Source organism: Fusarium oxysporum, chromosome II (assembly GCF_013085055.1).
Source record: "Fusarium oxysporum Fo47 chromosome II, complete sequence".
Lineage (NCBI taxonomy): Eukaryota > Fungi > Ascomycota > Sordariomycetes > Hypocreales > Nectriaceae > Fusarium > Fusarium oxysporum.
In genome coordinates this window covers 4,198,923-4,217,873 of record NC_072841.1, presented here as the reverse complement: position 1 = coordinate 4,217,873, position 18,951 = coordinate 4,198,923, and the positions used below count along the sequence as shown (strand labels likewise).

General features: G+C 48.7%; 8 protein-coding genes across 8 annotated transcripts; 3 read left to right on the top strand and 5 right to left on the bottom strand.

Annotated features, from left to right (window-relative positions):
* Positions 1 to 72: 72 nt before the first annotated feature.
* Positions 73 to 2,663, bottom strand: FOBCDRAFT_215921 (BPG-independent). Its single transcript, XM_031174438.3, has 4 exons — positions 2,216 to 2,663; positions 1,627 to 1,979; positions 1,187 to 1,568; positions 73 to 1,131 (listed from the first exon to the last, which is right to left on the bottom strand). The coding sequence occupies exons 1-4, from the start codon at positions 2,244 to 2,246 to the stop codon at positions 320 to 322; spliced, it is 1,578 nt and encodes a 525-aa protein (XP_031051223.1). The 5' UTR covers positions 2,247 to 2,663; the 3' UTR covers positions 73 to 319.
* A 145-nt stretch (positions 2,664 to 2,808) lies between these two features.
* On the top strand, positions 2,809 to 3,474 carry FOBCDRAFT_17906 (RNA polymerase II transcription mediator complex subunit 9-domain-containing protein). Its single transcript, XM_031174437.3, has one exon. It carries the CDS (start codon positions 2,921 to 2,923, stop codon positions 3,365 to 3,367), a length of 447 nt encoding a protein of 148 aa, XP_031051222.1. The 5' UTR covers positions 2,809 to 2,920; the 3' UTR covers positions 3,368 to 3,474.
* Positions 3,475 to 3,581: 107 nt separating this feature from the next.
* Positions 3,582 to 4,839, bottom strand: FOBCDRAFT_197425 (tubulin binding cofactor C-domain-containing protein; the record flags this gene model as incomplete). Its single annotated transcript, XM_031174436.2, has 4 exons — positions 3,582 to 3,785; positions 3,835 to 4,512; positions 4,570 to 4,730; positions 4,791 to 4,839. 4 exons carry the CDS (start codon positions 4,837 to 4,839, stop codon positions 3,582 to 3,584), a joined length of 1,092 nt encoding a protein of 363 aa, XP_031051221.2.
* Positions 4,840 to 6,791: 1,952 nt separating this feature from the next.
* FOBCDRAFT_237203 (N-acetylglucosaminyl transferase component-domain-containing protein) lies at positions 6,792 to 10,515 on the bottom strand (the record flags this gene model as incomplete). Its single annotated transcript, XM_059610122.1, has 11 exons — positions 6,792 to 7,100; positions 7,155 to 7,714; positions 7,769 to 8,894; positions 8,947 to 9,072; positions 9,236 to 9,328; positions 9,389 to 9,515; positions 9,692 to 9,803; positions 10,123 to 10,213; positions 10,265 to 10,338; positions 10,385 to 10,422; positions 10,475 to 10,515. The coding sequence occupies 11 exons, from the start codon at positions 10,513 to 10,515 to the stop codon at positions 6,792 to 6,794; spliced, it is 2,697 nt and encodes an 898-aa protein (XP_059466805.1).
* A 423-nt stretch (positions 10,516 to 10,938) lies between these two features.
* Positions 10,939 to 12,507, top strand: FOBCDRAFT_215906 (uncharacterized protein). The gene is made up of 2 exons (XM_031174425.3): positions 10,939 to 11,238; positions 11,291 to 12,507. The coding sequence occupies exons 1-2, from the start codon at positions 11,047 to 11,049 to the stop codon at positions 12,398 to 12,400; spliced, it is 1,302 nt and encodes a 433-aa protein (XP_031051210.2). The 5' UTR covers positions 10,939 to 11,046; the 3' UTR covers positions 12,401 to 12,507.
* FOBCDRAFT_215905 (galactose mutarotase-like domain-containing protein) lies at positions 12,508 to 13,936 on the bottom strand. Its single transcript, XM_031174424.3, has one exon. The coding sequence runs from the start codon at positions 13,633 to 13,635 to the stop codon at positions 12,613 to 12,615; it is 1,023 nt and encodes a 340-aa protein (XP_031051209.1). The 5' UTR covers positions 13,636 to 13,936; the 3' UTR covers positions 12,508 to 12,612.
* A 440-nt stretch (positions 13,937 to 14,376) lies between these two features.
* FOBCDRAFT_215904 (ferric reductase like transmembrane component-domain-containing protein) lies at positions 14,377 to 16,977 on the bottom strand. Its single transcript, XM_031174423.3, has 2 exons — positions 14,568 to 16,977; positions 14,377 to 14,517 (listed from the first exon to the last, which is right to left on the bottom strand). The coding sequence occupies exon 1, from the start codon at positions 16,526 to 16,528 to the stop codon at positions 14,573 to 14,575; it is 1,956 nt and encodes a 651-aa protein (XP_031051208.2). The 5' UTR covers positions 16,529 to 16,977; the 3' UTR covers positions 14,377 to 14,517; positions 14,568 to 14,572.
* A 185-nt stretch (positions 16,978 to 17,162) lies between these two features.
* Positions 17,163 to 18,209, top strand: FOBCDRAFT_316085 (Ctr copper transporter family-domain-containing protein). The gene is made up of 2 exons (XM_031174422.3): positions 17,163 to 17,551; positions 17,603 to 18,209. Exons 1-2 carry the CDS (start codon positions 17,504 to 17,506, stop codon positions 18,101 to 18,103), a joined length of 549 nt encoding a protein of 182 aa, XP_031051207.2. The 5' UTR covers positions 17,163 to 17,503; the 3' UTR covers positions 18,104 to 18,209.
* The last annotated feature ends 742 nt before the right edge of the window (positions 18,210 to 18,951 follow it).

The following is an 18,951-nucleotide window of genomic DNA, read 5'->3' as shown; positions in this document are numbered from 1 at the left end:
TGGTACTATCAGTCGATTCCATAGACGGTCTCATAGTGGACTAATTCACTTGAATATTTGTACCGAGGCAGGCAAAAAACTGAGAGACAGTGTTGTTCGTCTCTATTACTGGTCGTTTTACTATTTTAGGATTGCGACTCTATGTCTATGCAGTCTAGCATAACTTCTAACGCTTCCGCCCTCAACTCCAGAGTCAACGCATCGACTCACGTACAACAATAACCAACAACTCACAAATCGCTAATGCCACATCCACTACTGCTACACCATCCCGAGGGACTCTTATTTGAGGTACGTGCTCTCATCATCGTCATAAACATTAAGCTTTTTGGAGAAGAGACTTGCCAGTCATCTCCTCGGGTTGAGGCAGACCCATGGCAGCAAGCACGGTAGGGGCAACATCACCGAGGACACCCTCGTCGGTCTTCTTGAGGCTCCAGCCCTCCGGGTAGTTGGCCATAAGGAGGGGCACCTTGTTTGTGGTATGGCTAGTCTTGGGCTTGCCGTCAGGGAATTTCATTTCCTCAGCGTTGCCGTGATCGGCTGTGATAAAGAGGACGTAGCCCTCCTTCTTACAGGCCTCGAGAATCTTGCCAATGGCCTTGTCGGTGGCCTCACAGCCGATGACGGCAGCGTCGTAGACACCAGTGTGACCAACCATGTCAGGAGGGGCAAAGTTGTTCATGACAAAGGGGAACTTCTGCTCACCCAGGCGCTTGACGACCTGGTCGGCGACACCATCGGCAGACATCTCAGGTGCAAGATCGTAGGTAGCGACGGACTTGTTGGAGGGGACAAGATCCTGGGACTGATCACGGGTTTCGAGAGGGAAGACCTTCTCAACACCACCATTGAAGAAAAAGGTGACGTGAGCATACTTCTCGGTCTCAGCAATGTGGACCTGCTCAACGTTCTGCTTGCCCAGCCACTCGGCGAGGACGTTACCCATGTGCTGGGGCTTGAAAGCAACCTCAAAGGGATAGTCACCCTTGTACTGAGTCATGGTGACAAGGGGTTTGATCTTGGGGTACTTGAAGTCGGGAAGAGGAGATCGATCAACATCGCCAAGAAGCTGGGTGATCTGGCGGACACGGTCGGATCGATAGTTGAAGAAGAAGACGGTATCGTCATCTATGCTGCTGTTAGAGGATGTGTATGAAACGTGAATATTTTAAACTGAACTTACCCTTAATGCGGCGCTCATCGCCACCAACAATGATGGGAGTGAGGAACTCATCCCGATCAAAATCACCGCCGCGCTCATATCGAGCCTTGACGGTAGCAACGGGATCCTCAGAGGCCTCACCCTCGCCGAGGACAAGACCCTTAAGGGCAATCTCGAGGCGGTCCCAACGCTTATCACGGTCCATGGCAAAGTATCGGCCAACAACGGTACCGATCTCACCGATGCCAATCTCCTTGGCAGTATCGACAAGCTCCTGCATATAGCCAGCGCCGGACTTGGGGTCGGTGTCACGGCCATCACCGAAGAAGTGGATGAAGACCTTAGGCACGCCATACTCCTTGGCGGCCTTGAGGAGGGCGTATAGGTGGGTTTGCTTGGCGTGCTGCTGTGGTATAAGTGACTGCTAATAGAAGGAAGGAACTGTATGTGATATGACTTACCACACCACCGTGGGAGACAAGACCGCAGAGGTGTAGTCGGCCGTTCCCAGCAGCAACACTCTGGAAGGTCTTCTTGATAACATCGTTCTGGCCCAGCTGGCCGTTCTTGATGGTTTGGTCGATTCGGACAACATCCTGCCACACAACGCGACCAGCACCAATGTTCAAGTGTCCAACCTCAGAGTTACCCATGAGACCCTCGGGAAGTCCCACCGCCAGCGATGAGGCCTCGAGCTCAGTGTAGCCCTTGGAGTCCTTGTAGAGAGCGTCCATAACGGGGGTCTTGGCGTTGGTGATGGCATCGCCGTCTTTGGGGCTGTCGGCAGAGGGAATGCCCCAACCGTCAATGACGACTATAAGAATGCAAAAACAACATGATTAGCCAGGCCAATTCCAAGTATACGAGGACGAAACACAATGTAACAATCCAATCTGGTCGCGAGACAATTGGCAATTCCTGAGCGACAGGAGTAGTTGTCTTCAAACGTTGCTCAGGATAACGAGCCATTGCAGCGCTGTTGCTATCGCGATCGCGGGGCATGAAAATGGGTTTGTTGGAATTTGGAGGGGGCGGGGCATGACGACGTACTGAGGCAGGCTTTTTGATCAGTCTTGGACATGATGACTACTGTTTGTTGGTTTTTTTTTTTCTTGCACTGAAGCAATGAGAGGAAAGAAGAAGAGGACCAGGGAAAAAGAGAAAGAAATAGACGAGGTATAAAGAAGAGGCTCTAGGAAGATAAGGATAAGACGGAGAGTAACTCGGGCCTGTCTTGAGTAAAAGAAATGATGCGTGATTTGATGGGCCCAGACACGACAGATGATTTTGCAGGGAAACACGTTGTAGTAGTGGGGGTTTATGTCATGTCACTCACCAGCCATGATTTGTATTCACACGGTGCGTAGTATGTGTAAAGTCCCATTTTGTACCGTGCAATGATGAGCTCACACTGTCAGTCTCTGACCTTTCCTCCCTCTCTTTCGGACCGTCAACCCAACAACAAAACGGCCCATCGGCCCAATCGATCTTTCCCATTTGCCCACCACCATCTGTGATAAAACTCGACGCTATTACGGGCTTTTATGCAAGGCTGAAAGAATCCACTTGGCCGATTTCCCCGAGCTGTATGTAATAGAGATACGACGCCGTCAGCATCGCTCACCTTGAACTGCCTGCCAACATCATACTACACCGCATCCACACCTACCTCGCCTGATTCTCTCCCACCATTCTTTCCGAGCGAGCCCTCGAGCGGTCAAAGCAGAATCGAGTCATATCATAAAACGACAGACCATGTCTCCATCATCTGCATCTGCGCCTGCATCCGCATCTGGCCCACACCCATTGGCCCTCCCGCCCACGTTCTCTCCGGATACTCTAGACGCCCTTTCCGAGCTCTCTCTCGTCCTCGCACGCGTCCGCGCCGGTATTCAGTCGTCGGCTGGAATCACTACCGAGCCTGCACCGGGGACCACCGGTCACAACGCCTCTGGACCTACATTGTCTTTCAAAGATGTCCCTGGAGCCACCGATGGCCTGAAACACAAGCTGCAGCGTGCTCGCGCACAGGTCCGAGAGCTCCCGGACATGGACCGATCCATCGCTGAACAGAACGATGAGATCCGTGACCTTGAAAATCGCATCGAGAAACAACGAGCATTACTCCAACGACTAAGAGACGAAGCCACTGGAAGGGATCGGAAAGAGGAAGTCAGCGCTGGTGACAAGATGGAGTCATGATACATGTCCAATATTTGTTATGATGAGTCACCTATGATTCTTGGGATTAGACTATTTCTTTTAGCGAGGTTGTCATCTTGATTTATCAGCAGGGTGTTTGGAGTTTCGCGTTGAATAAAAGGATTTACAATTGCGCGTTGCGTTCTACATAATCTGCGGATATGAAGCCTACGGCTGGGTATGAATGTCATCCTTTAACTATTCATCATGGTCATCACCTCCGTGGAATACCCAGCTTTTTTAAGGACTCCTCCACGCTGACACCAGGCTGGCCAGGGACGACAGATCTCCAAAGGTCATCACTGAGCCTCTCGTTTTCGGACAGAGTGGTCCAATTAGGGCTGTGACCAGCCTTGAGCCACTTAAAGTCATCGACCTGATCCCACTGGTTTTCTTCAGGCTCCTCAGCGTCCGTCATCTATGCACCTGTTAGTCTGGCTATTCGATTATTGAAGATTATATCTTACATAGGCCTTGGGCAGCGGTGAAAATCGCATGCCAGAGCAGTCCTCAATAATAGGATGACTGCCACAATGCAAGTAGATGTCAACGTTACTGCACTCATGAATCCGCACTTGCCTGGCCACAACAACTATCGTGCTGTCAGACACTCCTGTGATATGGACTGCGCCGTTGACGCGACCCCCGACGATGAGGCTCTTGGACACGTTCTTAATAGCGAGGCCAGGGAAAGCTGAGCCCGAGGATGTCGGAATAGACATATCGATGATACAATTCTTGAGATCAGTGAGGCTGCCCGAAGAGGTGGCACGGGACGCCGAAGACGGTAGAATAATATGTAGCCCTGAATGATTCGAAATGCTAATATTCTTGGCTGCCGAGAAGCTGGGCTTACGAAGGGAAGATGCGCTGGGTCGAGCCATCTCTTCGTTATAATTTTTGTACGTATCCTTGGACGGTAATTCGCTGAGAGTGTCTTCCTTTCTCACCGAAGGAGGACTGGCGATGGTAGATGCAGTGGCCGTGTCATGCTTGGCCCGAGAATGACTTCCAGGGCTAAGTCGAGGGTCGTTCTCAGGAGCGCCCATATCAACGTGGTCGGTCTTACGACGAAACTGAAATTTCGACTTTGGTGTGATTTTGGTGAGTGTCTCGTTCAGTTTGTCCTGGAGAGTCTTAATGGTCTATCGAGCATGTGAATGTCAGTCGAAGCTGCGAGTCAAAGATGCCAGCTGTGTTACCTCAGAATACTGTTTTCTATCATAAGAAGGTGTGTAGTCGGCAGCATCTGACACTTCGTTTTGTAGCTTGGCGATACTGGCTAGAATGTGATCAATGGCCTCCTGGCGCTCACCACCGACACTAGCAATGGATGGTAGCTCATCGATCAGGTCTTGGAGTACTACGCAACATGGAGGTTAGGCAATGGAGAGCATTTGAAGACCTAAACATCCACTCTTACCTGTAACACTCTCCAGGAAATGGTTATAGAAACGTTGCTTAGGATCCATGGTGGCTGATTGAAGAATGACCTGATGGGTGGCAGCCCAAGGGTCGTGTTGATGGGTTGCTGTTTGAACCTGTGTTTCCATTACGAACAGTGTTAATACAAGTTGCTAGTTCGAGTTCCCTTCTATATGCCCTGCTTGGAAGAAATGTGAAAGATGATGTTACAGCAGAAGGTGTCAGAGAGCGGACGAGAACGACTTTATATGGGGGCAGATATGTCAAGGTGAATGGGAACAGTAGTGCAATTGACCTATGACAAAAACAGGCATGAATCAGAGAACTGGGAAGCCGATTTCACGTTCTGATGAGAACGTAGTAAAGGGACTCTGGGCCGAGGATGATCTCTCCAGTCTTGGAGATATATATGCATGACAGTATCAAGAGACCGAGAGAAAGTGTCAATCACTTACCAGGAAGTGAAATAAGCCGCAGCAGGTGATGCCAATATGTGTGCCTCTAGATTCTACTACCCCAGAGTGCTGCACTGCTACCCCTCGTCTCCGTACGACTTTGACAATGCTTCCTCAGCTTTCAGGGTCACGACTTGACGTGTAGTCGAACCAGCAGCTGGTAGTGACGTCAATGCCGCCTGATGGGGCCGACGAGAATGGGAAGACGCTGTTGAACGTGGTGATGAGTGGAGTAGCCTGCCCTGAGCGGTTGGGGGATAGCCTGTTCGAGATGGATGGACGGGATGAATTGGTGGATGGTTCTGCAGGACAAGTATTCGTTAGTGAGAAATTGGCGGGCGTCACAAGGCATGGAACGGAAAGGACGAGGCGTTAGGTGTGCTGCAAGCGTGGTGTTGTTGCCAAACGATGGCACCACTATAAATCGTTCAATCCTTTAGAGCTGGGGTTGACCATACTTCGTTAATAAAAGTACGGCGGGGAGGGTTCTGGACCCCTTCAATAGGAATGGTGGGTCAATGCCTGTTCTTCAAGTTGAAGAAAGCGATGAAGAATTGGAGAGCACCTGAGAGCATCGTCCACTTGTTAGAGTGGGCCGAACAGGAATTCGAGAAGCCTACGATCAAGACTTTAGAGGGACCCTTGAAGATTCTGACAAGGTCTTGTTAGACACTTTCTATTGGTGTCTCGTAAGTCACATTGGCAACCAACCATCGATAAGCTTGTCGTCATTGCTAGTTTGCGCAGACATTTTCGAACACAGTATCCGTATGCCATAACTTATTAACTTCTTCTGGTCTCCGCCAAGGAGAAAACAAGGTTGACGTTTTTAGGGGTTCGGGGGTCATTGAGCTTGTCTTAGTTCAACGCCATGCAACGTGGGGAACAATGGTGGTGTTGAGCATTGGGGAATGTTATATCATTTGGTAACCACTTCTGAGACGTTAGAATTTGAGCTGAGAGGTCTCTACGGTAATCAGCCAAGTCAATCTATGGAACATTGTGGTGGTTTATTGGATACCTAGGTTTGGCCATTTCGGTTCCAGCCCGACTTGCTCAGGCGGACAGACACAGGCATAGTCACAAAAGAAAGCAGGCACAGCATGAAAGATACGTCGTATGGACTATACCTGTACCTACTGAAGTAATCCACGGGTGACTCAGGGCCAAGAGGGCCGTGAATCCGGGGAGGTGGGGTTGGAAGAATGAAAGTTCCAGTTATATTTCATGTGTGTAAGACTAGATATCCGATTTACAATGTGACGAGTGCCTTTGGGATTAGCCTGAGCCTAATCAACACTTGTAATTCATGACGATCATCAAATTACTCGCACAATACGAGTCAGAATAGACGCCCTCAGGGGCTTCTGCTTCATGAAAATGGTGTGATACCAAGACTAGGTCTCGATCGATGCACAATTACCGGATCTGACCGTCTCTCAGTTGATTGTCCTAACTATTCACTTTCACGGCAATTTCTACAGAACCCATTGATACTTGTAGCTATTGTTCATTACTACTCAAGCAATTCTCATGTCTATCATTCATCTAGCCCGTCCATTATTCGCTGAGGTTCTTCTGCCTGCATTGGACAATGGTGGGATATAAGGCAGCGGCATCCGCTTTGCTGGTTTGGTCTCTGTATTCAACGCTCTCCACATCTCCCAGATGGTTGCCCGACGAGCCGGCAACATGCTGTATTGTAGACTATATAAGTTCTTGCGGTTTATTGGCGGCACGAACTTGCCCGTCAGCAAGCAGAAGAAGACTTTTGGTGACAGGTAGTGCTTCCGGATGCGATTTGCCATCTGGAAGTATTGGTTGAACATGATCCGGAACGTCAGAGGAATCGACTAAGAGTGGTGTCAGCGTGCTAGGTTGCATACGAGCAATCGGAAACTGCACACCTTGAGGTAGATGACCGATGTAGGCGGCAATCCGTCAGCATTATTTGCTTTGTCGTGCCTATAGTCGTGACTATCTCGGAGCTCGAATCGTATACCACCTGGAAGTCTCCTTGGATCTTTTATTCTCAACATAAGTGCAAACAAAGGAAAGTGGTTTAGACATGAAAGAAGGGTATCAAAGCCAGCCTTTAAAGAGATAATAGCCATCCTTGCGATGGCAAAGTTGAGATAGAAGACGGCGACTGTGGGCAAGAGGAAGAAGAGTAGCGTAAAGAGGATGGTGCCAACAAGGAGTTGATCTAAATCGTAGTCGCAAGAATCGATACGGTTGCGAAGAACGTTGTGTTTCTTGCCACGGAAAAGATGAAAGAGGGACTGGAGAATGGTGAGCTGCCAATGGTATATCCGTCCGGATGCAAGGTAGAACGAGTAGATGTGAATGGTCAGTGTGGATAGCATATCGGAGAACATGGCAATTGGCATGCTAGCTCCAGCAAAGGAGGAGAACCCTATGAACCACACCATCTGGGGTAATGCTGGTGTTAGAGTCTCGATACAACCTATATTATAAGTCAGAAAAGGTATAGATGTTTGAGAAGCTTCCCAAGACTCACTAGACCAGTAATCAATGACCCAAAGGAACAAATCTCCTAAGAAAGCTGCCAGTTCACCATTGAGCTTGAGACCAGCCGGCCAGCCCATGAGCCATGATATGCTACTTTGAAGTGCGTCTACCGTGTAGGTCTGGAGTAAGTCCCCGATTTGCTCAGCCACCCAGTCTGCATTCTCAATAATGTATGAACCTAGAGCGATTCCGATGATGACATCGTTGGCAACAAGCCATAAGCTGTTGTAGAAACGGATATAATCTGGATGGCTAGTTGTAACACTGGCCCAGTTGTTTTTCCGTTGCCGCAATGTCATATACTGCATCGGCCAATAGCAAAACTGTTGTAGTCGTATCTCAACTTGTTGTGCTGTAGCCGATATATCTTTCAGAGCCGCATAACCAGGCTTGGCTCGAAATTCAAGCAGCAAGAGCAGCATCTCTGCTACAACGCGGTGGCCCATGAGAACAAGGACAAAGGTCTTGCGTATAGTAGGGAAAAGGTAGAGCGTAAACCATGTCCACAACTGAAGGATGACATAATTTCGCATTGTCGATGCTGTCTCAACAACCCTTTCAGACACACTAAGGCTTCGGCGTGGTCTTGACCCCAGCCGTCCCACATTTTTATGCAACGTCTTCTCCAGCTCCCAAGACCAGTTTATCTGATTGATGATTTTGGGCAGGGCCCTATCGCGCGCAGAGGGAACTCGTTTGAAAATGGTGTGCTGCTTGAGCTTCTCAGCCAATTTGCGCTTCTCTTCTTTCTTTTGGCGCTCTCGAGTCTCTTGCTCCCCTTCCGACACTGTTGTGTCGCCTAACAAGGAACCATCATGACCAAGCGCTAGTGCAATCGGATTCAGCGAAACGTATTGCATTCCCTGGGGCTGAGGTCGGTCATATAGAATGAGTTGTACGCTGATGGCCTTCGCGCATGTAATTTTTGGTTCCCTTGGATCTGAGTTCGTCGTAGCACAGAACCAAGAAGGGTCTGCGGCGGCTGCATCGATGGCATTCGAGAGGCCAAGGACATGCATTGAGCTATGGCCACACATATCGGTGATCTGGCTAGTCGGGTGAAGTTCGCTGCGGAACAAAGTACCGGCTTTGAGATGGAATTCGGTATTTCGTGCCTGAGAACAGTTAGCATACCCCTGCTATCGTATTGCAATACACCAAACAAACATCGACATCTTCGAGTATGGTTACAACAAACACGTCCAATATGGAATTGCGCCATCCCACCACGACACCAGGGCGATCGGACTTGCGAATGTCCGTCGGCCAGAACACTCTCATCAGCCCATCATGCTCTACCATGACAAGCAACTATGTCAACTAGGACGAGGCTCTTAAAATGAACCACGTCTTCTGAGTTGTTCCCGCGCAGAGACCCCAGTTCCTGTTCCTCTTGGATGCTGAACAGATCTTGTTAGCCATTGTCAGCGGCTTCGGATGTTGTAATCGGGCGTACCAGATTCGTTTCTTTTCTGGCTAGTAAGACGGTCGGGGCGCAAATAGAGAGAAAGAGGACGGATAGTGCAGCAAAGGCTTTCGCTGCGCGTGTCTTTGTAGTTATAGGTTAGTCCTGTAGAAGGTTGCGCAAGAAGGAGGGGCATCGACTCACGACAACACCGTTTTCCCAAGCGAAGATGGCAAGTTCATAGAGACGAGTGACGAGATCCCAACGGGCAGTAATGTAACCAGCGACGAAGATGCCGAGCGTCAGAATAGAAAAGGGGTGCATAGAAGCGCTATTACTCGTGGCAGTACATGCCGTCCTCTGGTGAAAGCTTAGAAGATATAGAGTCTATGCCAAGCTGTCGTAGTGGGTTTGCTGGCGGGACGAAGCGAAGGTTGACCGTAGGTTCGCAAAGCCGGTAGTCCTGAATAATGACGAGAATGTTTGGTTATCAACGTCAGAACTAACAAAAGGAAATGGGATGCAGGTTCAAGAGGGCATTGCCAGCCCAATGGAAGAGATCGAGTTGATTGGTTCCCCTTGCACATTGTTCTGTCCCTGAAGAGCAACATGGAATGGACTAACAGTGGGTCACCAGTCAATCAAGATCACGTGTGAGCGGCCTGATTCCGCATCCTTCAAGGCGATGACGATGGTAGGTAAAAACGATAGGAGCATGATATGGAACGGGGAGGAGGAATCGCCAGGCAGCAGAAATTATATGGGAGTTGAGTAGAGAGAGTATATGCATCAGGTATATCCGGGGCTCTTATTCACCTAAGCTCCGAACAATCATATTTTCTTCATCCGGGACGCCGTGCTCTCCAGTACACGATATATGTTATTCTAAAAGCAATATTAGTAGGTTAGAGGGCATAGGAAGTAGGAAGGTATCATACTTCTCGGCCCAAGGTGTTTTAGATCGTTCTCTTTGTTTTCCTCCCGGGCCTCTTCTACTAATTTATCCACACCTCGATCCTTTAGAGCAACCTGTGGTAATTTGTGAGCAATAAGAAGCCTCAAACCTTGAATGAAGAGTACCTTGAGACAGTTTTGGTATTCTTTGAACATGTCTGCACATTCCTTGTTGTCCTTTTCCTGGCCTCGAAGGTACTCTGCATATGTTCAGCTAAGTGCCACAGTAGAGGTCGAGATACATACTTTCGCTGTACCATTTTAAGAAACACGTATCATACCGTCTAGAATCCTGTATAAGATGGAGCTCTTATCCACGATGTGAAATGAACTTACTCCTTAACCTCGTTGCACTCTGGAGCTAGTGAAGCTGACATTTTGAACTGATGGTGGTTAATGATGTAAGATGTTTGAAGCATTAAGAAATCTAGGTAGGTAGAAATACTTAGGGTACCCCGGAGTTAAACACGGCAAGCTACACCTAAAAGCCACTCCACCAGGTAAAAGGTTAAGTAGCCAAGAGAGAACAGTCTTGATATATCTCCTTTCAGACACCTTGGTATGCCAAGCCACCCTATGAGAATATCAGTACCGAGCCTTTGTTTCCTCGAAAACCGGAGAAACATTGACAATTCTATTGTGTTCATTAATGTAACGATCTCGACTAACAGGGACGGAGTCTTCAGAAACGCAACAAGCTGTCATTGGTCAAAGCTCTCCCCCGCTAAACAGAAGTCTCCACAATAAACGTACAGGCTCACTCTGAGCCTGTCGCGTCTGAACGCGACTCAAACCGAACACTCGACTGCTCATCGTGAAATGCTATGAACCATCAAATCACTTTTATTTAAGCAACCTCGACAAAGAGTCATTTATCGGCTTAAAACTATTTTAGAGTAAACTTAACTATGGCGCCATCAGAAGATGAAATCGAGCGGGCGCTCCTTGATGCCACTTATCAAGTCTATCAAGCTACGCCAGACGAAACCACTGTGAACAAGGTTCGCAAACAAACCGAAGAGAATCTCAGCCTCGATGAGGGATTTCTCTCAAGTGCGGAGTGGAAGCAAAAAAGCAAAAGTCTGATCAAGGAGCGAGTGGTATGTTTGGCTTTTGAACGACGTCTATATCATAAACTTACACAGAATTTAGGAGAAACTTATGGATGGATGGATTCCAGACAGCAATAAAAATGCAGATTCAGATGGAGAAGACAAAACTGGCGTGAAGCGCTCTTCTCCTGATGCTGAATCACCTGAACCAAAGCCCAAGCGCCAGAAGCGCGTCACAATGCCCAAATCAAAACCAAAGTCAAAAAAGGCGAACAAGAAGGAGGAGTCTGATATTGAATCTGACCTTGAATCTAAGCCCAGTGTATCCAGCGAACTGAGCGAGCTGAGTGATCTCAGCGAGGAGGAGAAACCCCAGAAGAAGCGAAAGCGAGCGGCGCCAAAGAAACCAGCACCAAAGCACAAGTCTAAAGCCGTTAAACCCGAAGGGGGGGACGAAGGGGACGAAGAGGACGAAGAGGATGCGATCAAATCTGAACCTGAAGTGCCAGGGGATAATGACGATGAGGTTGAGAATGGAGAACTCAAAAGTGACAAGGCAACAACTTCAACAAAACCACAGAACCCAGAAGATAGAGAGGAGGGTCCCAAAAGAGGTGAGAACAAGCCAGTTGTCGACGAGGAAGAAGAATATTCCGATGTCATCGATGAGCCAGTAAAGCCCAAACGCAAGAAGAAGGAAAAGAAAGAGGCAGCCAGCAAGCCAGCAAAGGATACCAAGGTTGCCGCAAAGAAAGTCACTACATCTGACGACTCTAACACCGAGGAAATCAAGCGACTGCAGGGTCAGCTTACGAAGTGTGGTGTTAGAAAGCTTTGGCACAACGAGCTGAAGAAATACGGCGATGATGCCAAAGCAAAGATTCGACACCTTAGGAAGATGCTCACTGATATCGGAATGGACGGCCGCTTCTCAGAAGCGAAGGCGCGCGAAATCAAAGAGAGGCGAGAACTTCTGGCCGAGGTTGAATCTGCGCAGGAGATGAGTGCTCTCTGGGGTGTAGAGGGCCGTGGTCGTGCAAGCCGCAGCAAGAGCAAGAGTGCCAAGGTCGTTGAAAGCGGCGATAGTGACGCCGAAGAAGACGACGGTGACGAGAATAATGATGACGAAGAGGAAACGTATGCTGCGAGACGCAAGAGAGCAAGGGCGGATTTGGCGTTCCTGGGCGATGATGACAGTGATTCCGATTAAGGCCTATGGGTATTCTATGCTTATGATTCACCTGTCTATGTCGACGGTATGTAATTTAGGAACATCAGGATGCATCACGAGAAACTTTGTACAAAATGGTGTCTGGGAACAGGAGTGATCTGGTTTTTCTTTCCAATTGTCTTACGATAGCTAGGCGTTGAAAAAAACAGCCTCTATTTAGCTGATGTGCTTTTCATCTTCAGTGATCCAACTCAATCGGCCCACGCCTTGTATACGGTTCTGGCACCGTATGTGTCACCCTTCTTGAGCAGGACCTGGTTCTTCCACTCAGGTACATTGGCAGCGTTAACATAGCGAGCAGGCTCACAGCAGAAACCGGCACGAGCACCACGAGCAGGCAGACCGTTGACGGCAGGCACATTAATGCCGGCGCCGGTGTAGATCTGGAAGGTAGGCTCAGTGCTATAAACCTCGAGGTTCACGCCGGAGCCGGAGTGGTGGGCCTTGACATTGAGGTTGAGGGGCTGGTTGCGGGTGTCCAGGGGCACAGAGGAAGGGTCTGTATTTAGGACAAAGCAATGGTCGATATTGGGCTCCTGGGGGCCCAGTGTGAAGGTCTTGTTGGCGGTGACACCGGGGAAAGGCTCAATCTTGCCTGTGGGGATGAGATCGCTACCAACAGCCAGGTAGTTGGCTGTAGGCAGGGTGATATCTGTACCGGCAATAGTCTCCTTTCCGCTGGGGTTGAAGTAGGAGTGGTTGGTCATGTTGATGACGGTCTCATCAGCGCCACCAACGAGCTTTGCCTCGTATTCCATGGCGAGAATGATGACTTCCTTGCCATCGACGTTTTGTGTGCCAGTTGTGTAAGTAACAGTGACTTCGACGGTGCCAGGGTATCCCTCGTCACCATCCTCACTGGTAAGTGTAAAGGCAACACTCTCACCACCCTCAAGTCCCTCTACGCCTGGAACTTGGCGAGTTCCAACAGGTTTGGGGCCGTCCCAGACGCGGCTGCTCCAGCCAATCTTACCGCCATGAAGATGGTTCTGTCCATCGTTGGCGGCGAGAGTAACTTCCTTACCATTGAGGCTGTCAATGCGAGCACCCTTAATGCGGTTGGCGACACGACCAACAGTCACGCCGAAATAAGGGGAGTTGTGCTTCTCATAGTCCTCTTGCGTGGGGAAGCCCTGGACGATGTTGACGCCGTTGACGACAAGGGACTGGATAATGGCGCCAAGGGGCAGGAAAGAAATAGGAGCGTCAGCCATGATGGATGGTCTCACTACAGCCGTTTTGTATGTGCGTGAATATGAGTATAGTTGAGGATGGCTATATGAGGGTTGAGGGTTCTTTATATCACACCAACAAACCTAGCATAGAACGGAAAGAACAAGTAAACAACAAAATGGTTATGCACTGAATTGAGATGCGGCCAGGTTTATCTATTTCGTAGTGTCTGCACCCAGCAGCAGACTCCATACAGGGATAAATGGGATAGTTGTAGGACCCATCATGACACTTCAGGCTAAACTGCCAATGGAAATGGGGTCATGAGCCGCGGGGTCTTTTCATGGCAAATATGGAACAACCAGAATCCCACAACATGATGACGGCGGTATTCGGGCCAGCTTGAACGAGTGTGTGGTGACTTGAGTGCGGGGTGCGTCATGGGTGCTCCATTAATATCACGTAGTGACTGGTGCGGTTGTAAGCGATAATTTGGTAGTCCGTTGCTTGCGCAGTACTATCGCTGCGTATTTTCATGAGGCTTAAACTGTGCGTATGTACCTAATTGCGTGCATACTAAGAGTATTCACATGTGCCCATCCATGTTTTAACAGGTGTAATTGTAATGTTGTGAAGGCGCGAAAGGCTGCTTGTGAAGCTTAAGCATGATCACGATAGGCTCAGGCCCATGGGTTCCACAACCACGTATTATGGTGTAATCGTTCACATGTGTTCAGAGATTGAAATCATGTCCAAATATCACAATAGGCTGATTTATAAGGCACAGAAAAATCCCTGAGTTTCAGGTTCTTCATGAACAACACGTACGTACTTTGACGCTGTATACACAAACTATCTGTTCAACCCTTTTGTAGCCCCGAAAACGCCATCTAAATGCAAAGTCGCTAGAGTGGTATCTCAAAGTTGCACATCACACAATTCCAAACAATGGTTCATTCCTAATCTTGCGCAGACACCCTACCATTCCAGACGATCGTCACAAACCAGCTTAACATCAAATCGCTCATTGCCGTTCCAGACCTTATTGCCTGAGTTGCACCCAGCCACAATCGTGCGAAGATCACTGATCATTCCACCGGGGCCACTGGCAAAGACTGTCGTGGGACCAGTAATGGTGTTGCTCACAAAGTCGCTGATGAGCTTGGATAGATTAGGGTGTCGGTCCTCATCGACAATACCGTTTCCGATTTTAGCAACGGGGACATCGGTGCCGCATGCACAGCCTTCTTCTATCACGTCTGACGATGATGATGAGCCGAGTTGTCTGGTAGCATCTGTGACATCCTTCTCGTCGCTGACCTGAAGCTTGGAACTGCTGCTGGAGTCTCGTGTAGCGTAGACGCGGATCTTGAGATTGAGAGCCTTTCGGGCCTGCTGTAGAAGGTCCATCTCCTCCTGAACCCATTCAGCGTCAGCGGCATGGCGGATGGCCCAGATGAGCTCAATCTTGCGGTCTCGGGAAATGGGTGATCGTGCGAGTTCAAGGAGGACAGGGAGTACATAGGCAATGCCAGTGCCACCAGCGACACAGACAATATTGGTGTCAGGTGCAATATGGTCCATTGTGGTCTCACCATAGGCGCCAGTGAGAATGACAGAAGTGGTAGCTCTCTCGGAGATCGTGAGCTTCTTAGCAGCCAGCTCAGCCATCTTCTTAGTTTCACCGCCCTTGGCGCGCATGATGTACGAGTGCTTCACAACACCCTTCTCAACGACAGGAGCATTTATCGGAGTGAAGGGATGTGATTGCCAGATGTTGCTCTCAGTGAAACAGAGGAAGTAGTGCTGTCCGATCTTCCAGGGGTCCTGATCGTTTTCAAGGTCGAATCGAAGAATGTCGCCATGCTCAGCGTCAGGGAACCTGGTGATAACAGCTTGGGCAGCTTGAAATCCCATCTTACCTGAGGGGAGATGGTGGTAATGCAGATAAGCGGTACGAAGCAGTCGGAATCCACGGTCAGCGAACCAGAACAGGAGTGATGGAAGCAAGAAGCACTTGAGCTGCTTCCAATGACCCCAGCAGGCACCAATATAAACCATGGCGAGGACGTAGTGAGACTTGCGGAAGAACTCGTATCCTGTTGCGCGAATTCCCCAAGGAGTACTTCCGATGAACATGAGGAGTAACAGAATCATGGCAACGACACCCCAGATCATGTATTCCTGTACAATCCACTCGGCGGCAACCTTAGGTTGAGGCTGGTATAGACGGACCTCAACGACAGTCCAGGCAATGGTGTGAAGGGAACCCTGAAGGAAAATGATATAGCCCAGCCAGCGATGTAGGAAGATGAAGCTCTGGTAGGGCACTCCTGTGATGAGAGAAAGGACAGATTCTCTGCTAGCCAAGAGGACAGACAGAGGAGTCAGGGCATACGCGAGAATACCGACTCGGTCAGACCAAGGACCGAGAGTAGTGCGAGTGTTGTAGACTCCAGGCATATCTTTGACGGGAGTAACCCATTTCTGATAAGTCATACCGACAAAGCTCCAAACAGTGAGATATCCCACGAGGGACAGCATGACAGCAACCTGAAAGCGAGTGGTACGGCCAAAGATCGTCCGGCAGGCATCTGGAAGGAGATATTGCCGTGTTAACGAGCTGAGACTGCTGCGGACCTTGGCGAGACCGGCTTTTGGGTTCACTCCAAGAGTGATAGCCGGAGATGAGGGTTTGCCGACATGTCGTAGAATAGCCCAAAGGAAGAAGACAGCGAGGATAGTAGCCCAAAGGATTCCGGAGTAGAGCATGCCTAGATCGTGGGCATAATAGACCAGATCGAGATACTCGCAAGATCCCTTATCGTTTGTGCAAGGGAGAGCGCGATCAGCGTATCCCCAGTGAGGTTCCAGGGTTTTGGCTTCGCTCATGTTTTGGATGTGGCGAGCATCCAGCTGGCTGAGAGACACCATCGTGAAGGGCGTACTGGTCCTGCTGTTCTATGAAAAGTGTAAAAATATGTCAAGAGGCAATTGATTTTCTCATAGACTGGTGGGACAACGGATCAACGGATGGGCGATCTGTAGCTATCTCATGTATCAAGAACCATGAGAAGAGATGACTGTTGAGTATCAAGACTAAAGTAGAATAAAAGACGTGATGCCATTAGATACAAATAAGAATCGACCCATCGGCCGAGTCTCCACTGAAGAACCAACCGCCGTCACGGTCTTGACGACCTAGTATGAGCATGTTTGAGGTCTACGAGATAATCGGGTACGAAGTGATAATAAGGTCTACTTGGCGTCGGGAGCCAGGCCATATCGGGGAATTGTTTCCTGATTACTTGCTCAAAACGCCCTCTTGGAGATTGGCCGGAACGACCCTGATGAAGAAATGATACCCTGAGATAGAAATAAACATACGAAGCTGAGGCAAACGAGAGACTATTCAAGAGGAGTTGAGCAGAAATGAGCACGTTTTACCGGGATCTTCACTCCATGGTGGGGCCGTCGCAACATCCGACTCCACCGGGGGAATCCACCGAAGCTCGGCAAACCTTGGGATGTGGACGGAACCTGAAGCTTTCCAGCCCTAGATTTGGGTTTTACAGTATTATCAAGGATCGAATCAGTGATGGAATAATATCGCGTTATTAATATCTCCCTCATCCTTCAGCATAACCTTAAATTTTGACCTTATTTCTGCTCTTCCATGTCGCTTCTTAATTCTCCGGCAGTCTTACAAGTCTTGGAAACAGCTCAATCTTTCTCAGTGGAACCTCAACTCCTTGATATTCGCCTTACTTAGCTCCCCAACCAGCCACTCTCTGGTTCAAAACTACACAGTCTTGGTTCAGTTGAAGTTAGATTCATTGTCCATTGCCGATTACAACATTCAACCACCACTGTTCAACTCGAGTGAAAATACCAACCTAACAACTCATCATGGATCACGGAGGAATGGGCGGTAGCGGTGCTGCCTGTAAGGTCGAGGTAAGATTTACTACCAGGAGATACCAATTTGTTCTTAACTAATAACCTCAGATGTTGTGGAATTGGAACACAATCGATGCGTGCTTCCTGGCCTCATCATGGCAAATCAAGAACCAGGGTATGATGGCTGCTACCTGTATCGGCGTTATCCTCCTCGTTATTCTTGTCGAGTTCTTCCGCCGTATGGGCAAAGAGTACGATGCTCTTCTTCAGCGTGGCTTTCAGCGTCAAGCCACTACCCACAGTGTTTCTCTCGCCGCCGCGGGTTGCACGGGAGCTGTTGTTCCCACAAGTCAAACACTTACATATCGAGCTTCACCTCTGCAGCAATTCATCCGCGCATTCATCCACGCTGCTACTTTTGCGGGAGCCTACATCATTATGCTCTTGGCCATGTACTTCAACGGCTATGTTATCATTAGTATCTTTATTGGTGCTGGCCTGGGCAAGTTCTTTTGTGACTGGCTCGTTGTAAGGATTGATATCGAAGATTTGACTGCCCCTGAGGACAAGGCCAAGGGGATTGAGGAGACAACTGTTTGCTGCGGCTGAATATATGTCGATTGTATCAACCAGAGCTGATATATACGATGGAGGTTTTACATGACAAGTCTTTTTCTAGTGATACCCGTAAAAGCACTTTTGAAATCGAATTGCCTCGGTCATTATAAGCACACGGCGTGTATCTTGATATCCTTAGGAAAGTATTTGTTGTGAACATCTTGTAGAAGCTTCCTACTGACTAAAGTAGCCTGTGGTAAGTAAGCGGTATCGCAATTTGAGTTGTTGGTGTACCACTAAGTACACTATTTGCGAGTGACCTTGATCATCTATTTATAGTATTACCTTTTTTTTTAACAGTGGCAAGGGAAATATTTATATGCTACTAGAACTCAATGAGTCCAGCTCGAGAAATTATCTATACTGCGACCTTGCTTGATGAATGCATACTGGTTATTCCGACCATTTCCAGGGGTGAGGATATAGGGTGGCACGCTGGCGTAGACCTTGTGTAACTAGGAGGCGGCATAAAACTTTGAACTTGAGTCCTATGTGATAGAAAGACTCGGATAATACTGTAGTACTTTATAATATCTTGTGATAAGTTCAGCATAATCTTTAGCTTGTTTACTTTCTTATCCCGACACAAGGCCTCAAGTTTCCTGATGCCCAGAGGTGCGATAATATATAGCCCACTCTCCAGGACGTTTACTGTGGACTGCACCGAGGCATCTAGCCATCAAGGTTGACCCCCCATAACTTAATTAAGACAGTCACCAGTGACTCGTTTCTCATGCTGTCCACTTACAAGACTATCGTCTCATATCTGAGCTGGGATCAAGCAGCACAACACAGGTCAAAGCACCATGTTTCAAGTAGTTGTGCTTTGCCCAAACAAG

What these genes read in the sequence shown, in the direction of transcription:
- FOBCDRAFT_316085 (XM_031174422.3), top strand. Translation starts at nt 17,504, where the DNA reads ATGGATCACGGAGGAATGGGCGGTAGCGGTGCTGCCTGTAAGGTCGAG. An exon ending in GTGCTGCCTGTAAGGTCGAG is followed by an intron (nt 17,552 to 17,602) that starts GTAAGATTTACT and finishes TAATAACCTCAG; the next exon opens with ATGTTGTGGAATTGGAACAC.
- FOBCDRAFT_215921 (XM_031174438.3), bottom strand. Translation starts at nt 2,246, where the DNA reads ATGTCCAAGACTGATCAAAAAGCCTGCCTCA. An exon ending in TTGTCTCCCACGGTGGTGTG is followed by an intron (nt 1,569 to 1,626) that starts GTAAGTCATATC and finishes ATACCACAGCAG; the next exon opens with CACGCCAAGCAAACCCACCT. An exon ending in CGATGAGCGCCGCATTAAGG is followed by an intron (nt 1,132 to 1,186) that starts GTAAGTTCAGTT and finishes ACAGCAGCATAG; the next exon opens with ATGACGATACCGTCTTCTTC.
- FOBCDRAFT_17906 (XM_031174437.3), top strand. Translation starts at nt 2,921, where the DNA reads ATGTCTCCATCATCTGCATCTGCGCCTGCATCCGCATCTGGCCCACAC.
- FOBCDRAFT_215904 (XM_031174423.3), bottom strand. Translation starts at nt 16,528, where the DNA reads ATGGTGTCTCTCAGCCAGCTGGATGCTCGCCACATCCAAAACATGAGC.
- FOBCDRAFT_215906 (XM_031174425.3), top strand. Translation starts at nt 11,047, where the DNA reads ATGGCGCCATCAGAAGATGAAATCGAGCGGGCGCTCCTTGATGCCACT. An exon ending in GTCTGATCAAGGAGCGAGTG is followed by an intron (nt 11,239 to 11,290) that starts GTATGTTTGGCT and finishes CACAGAATTTAG; the next exon opens with GAGAAACTTATGGATGGATG.
- FOBCDRAFT_215905 (XM_031174424.3), bottom strand. Translation starts at nt 13,635, where the DNA reads ATGGCTGACGCTCCTATTTCTTTCCTGCCCCTTGGCGCCATTATCCAG.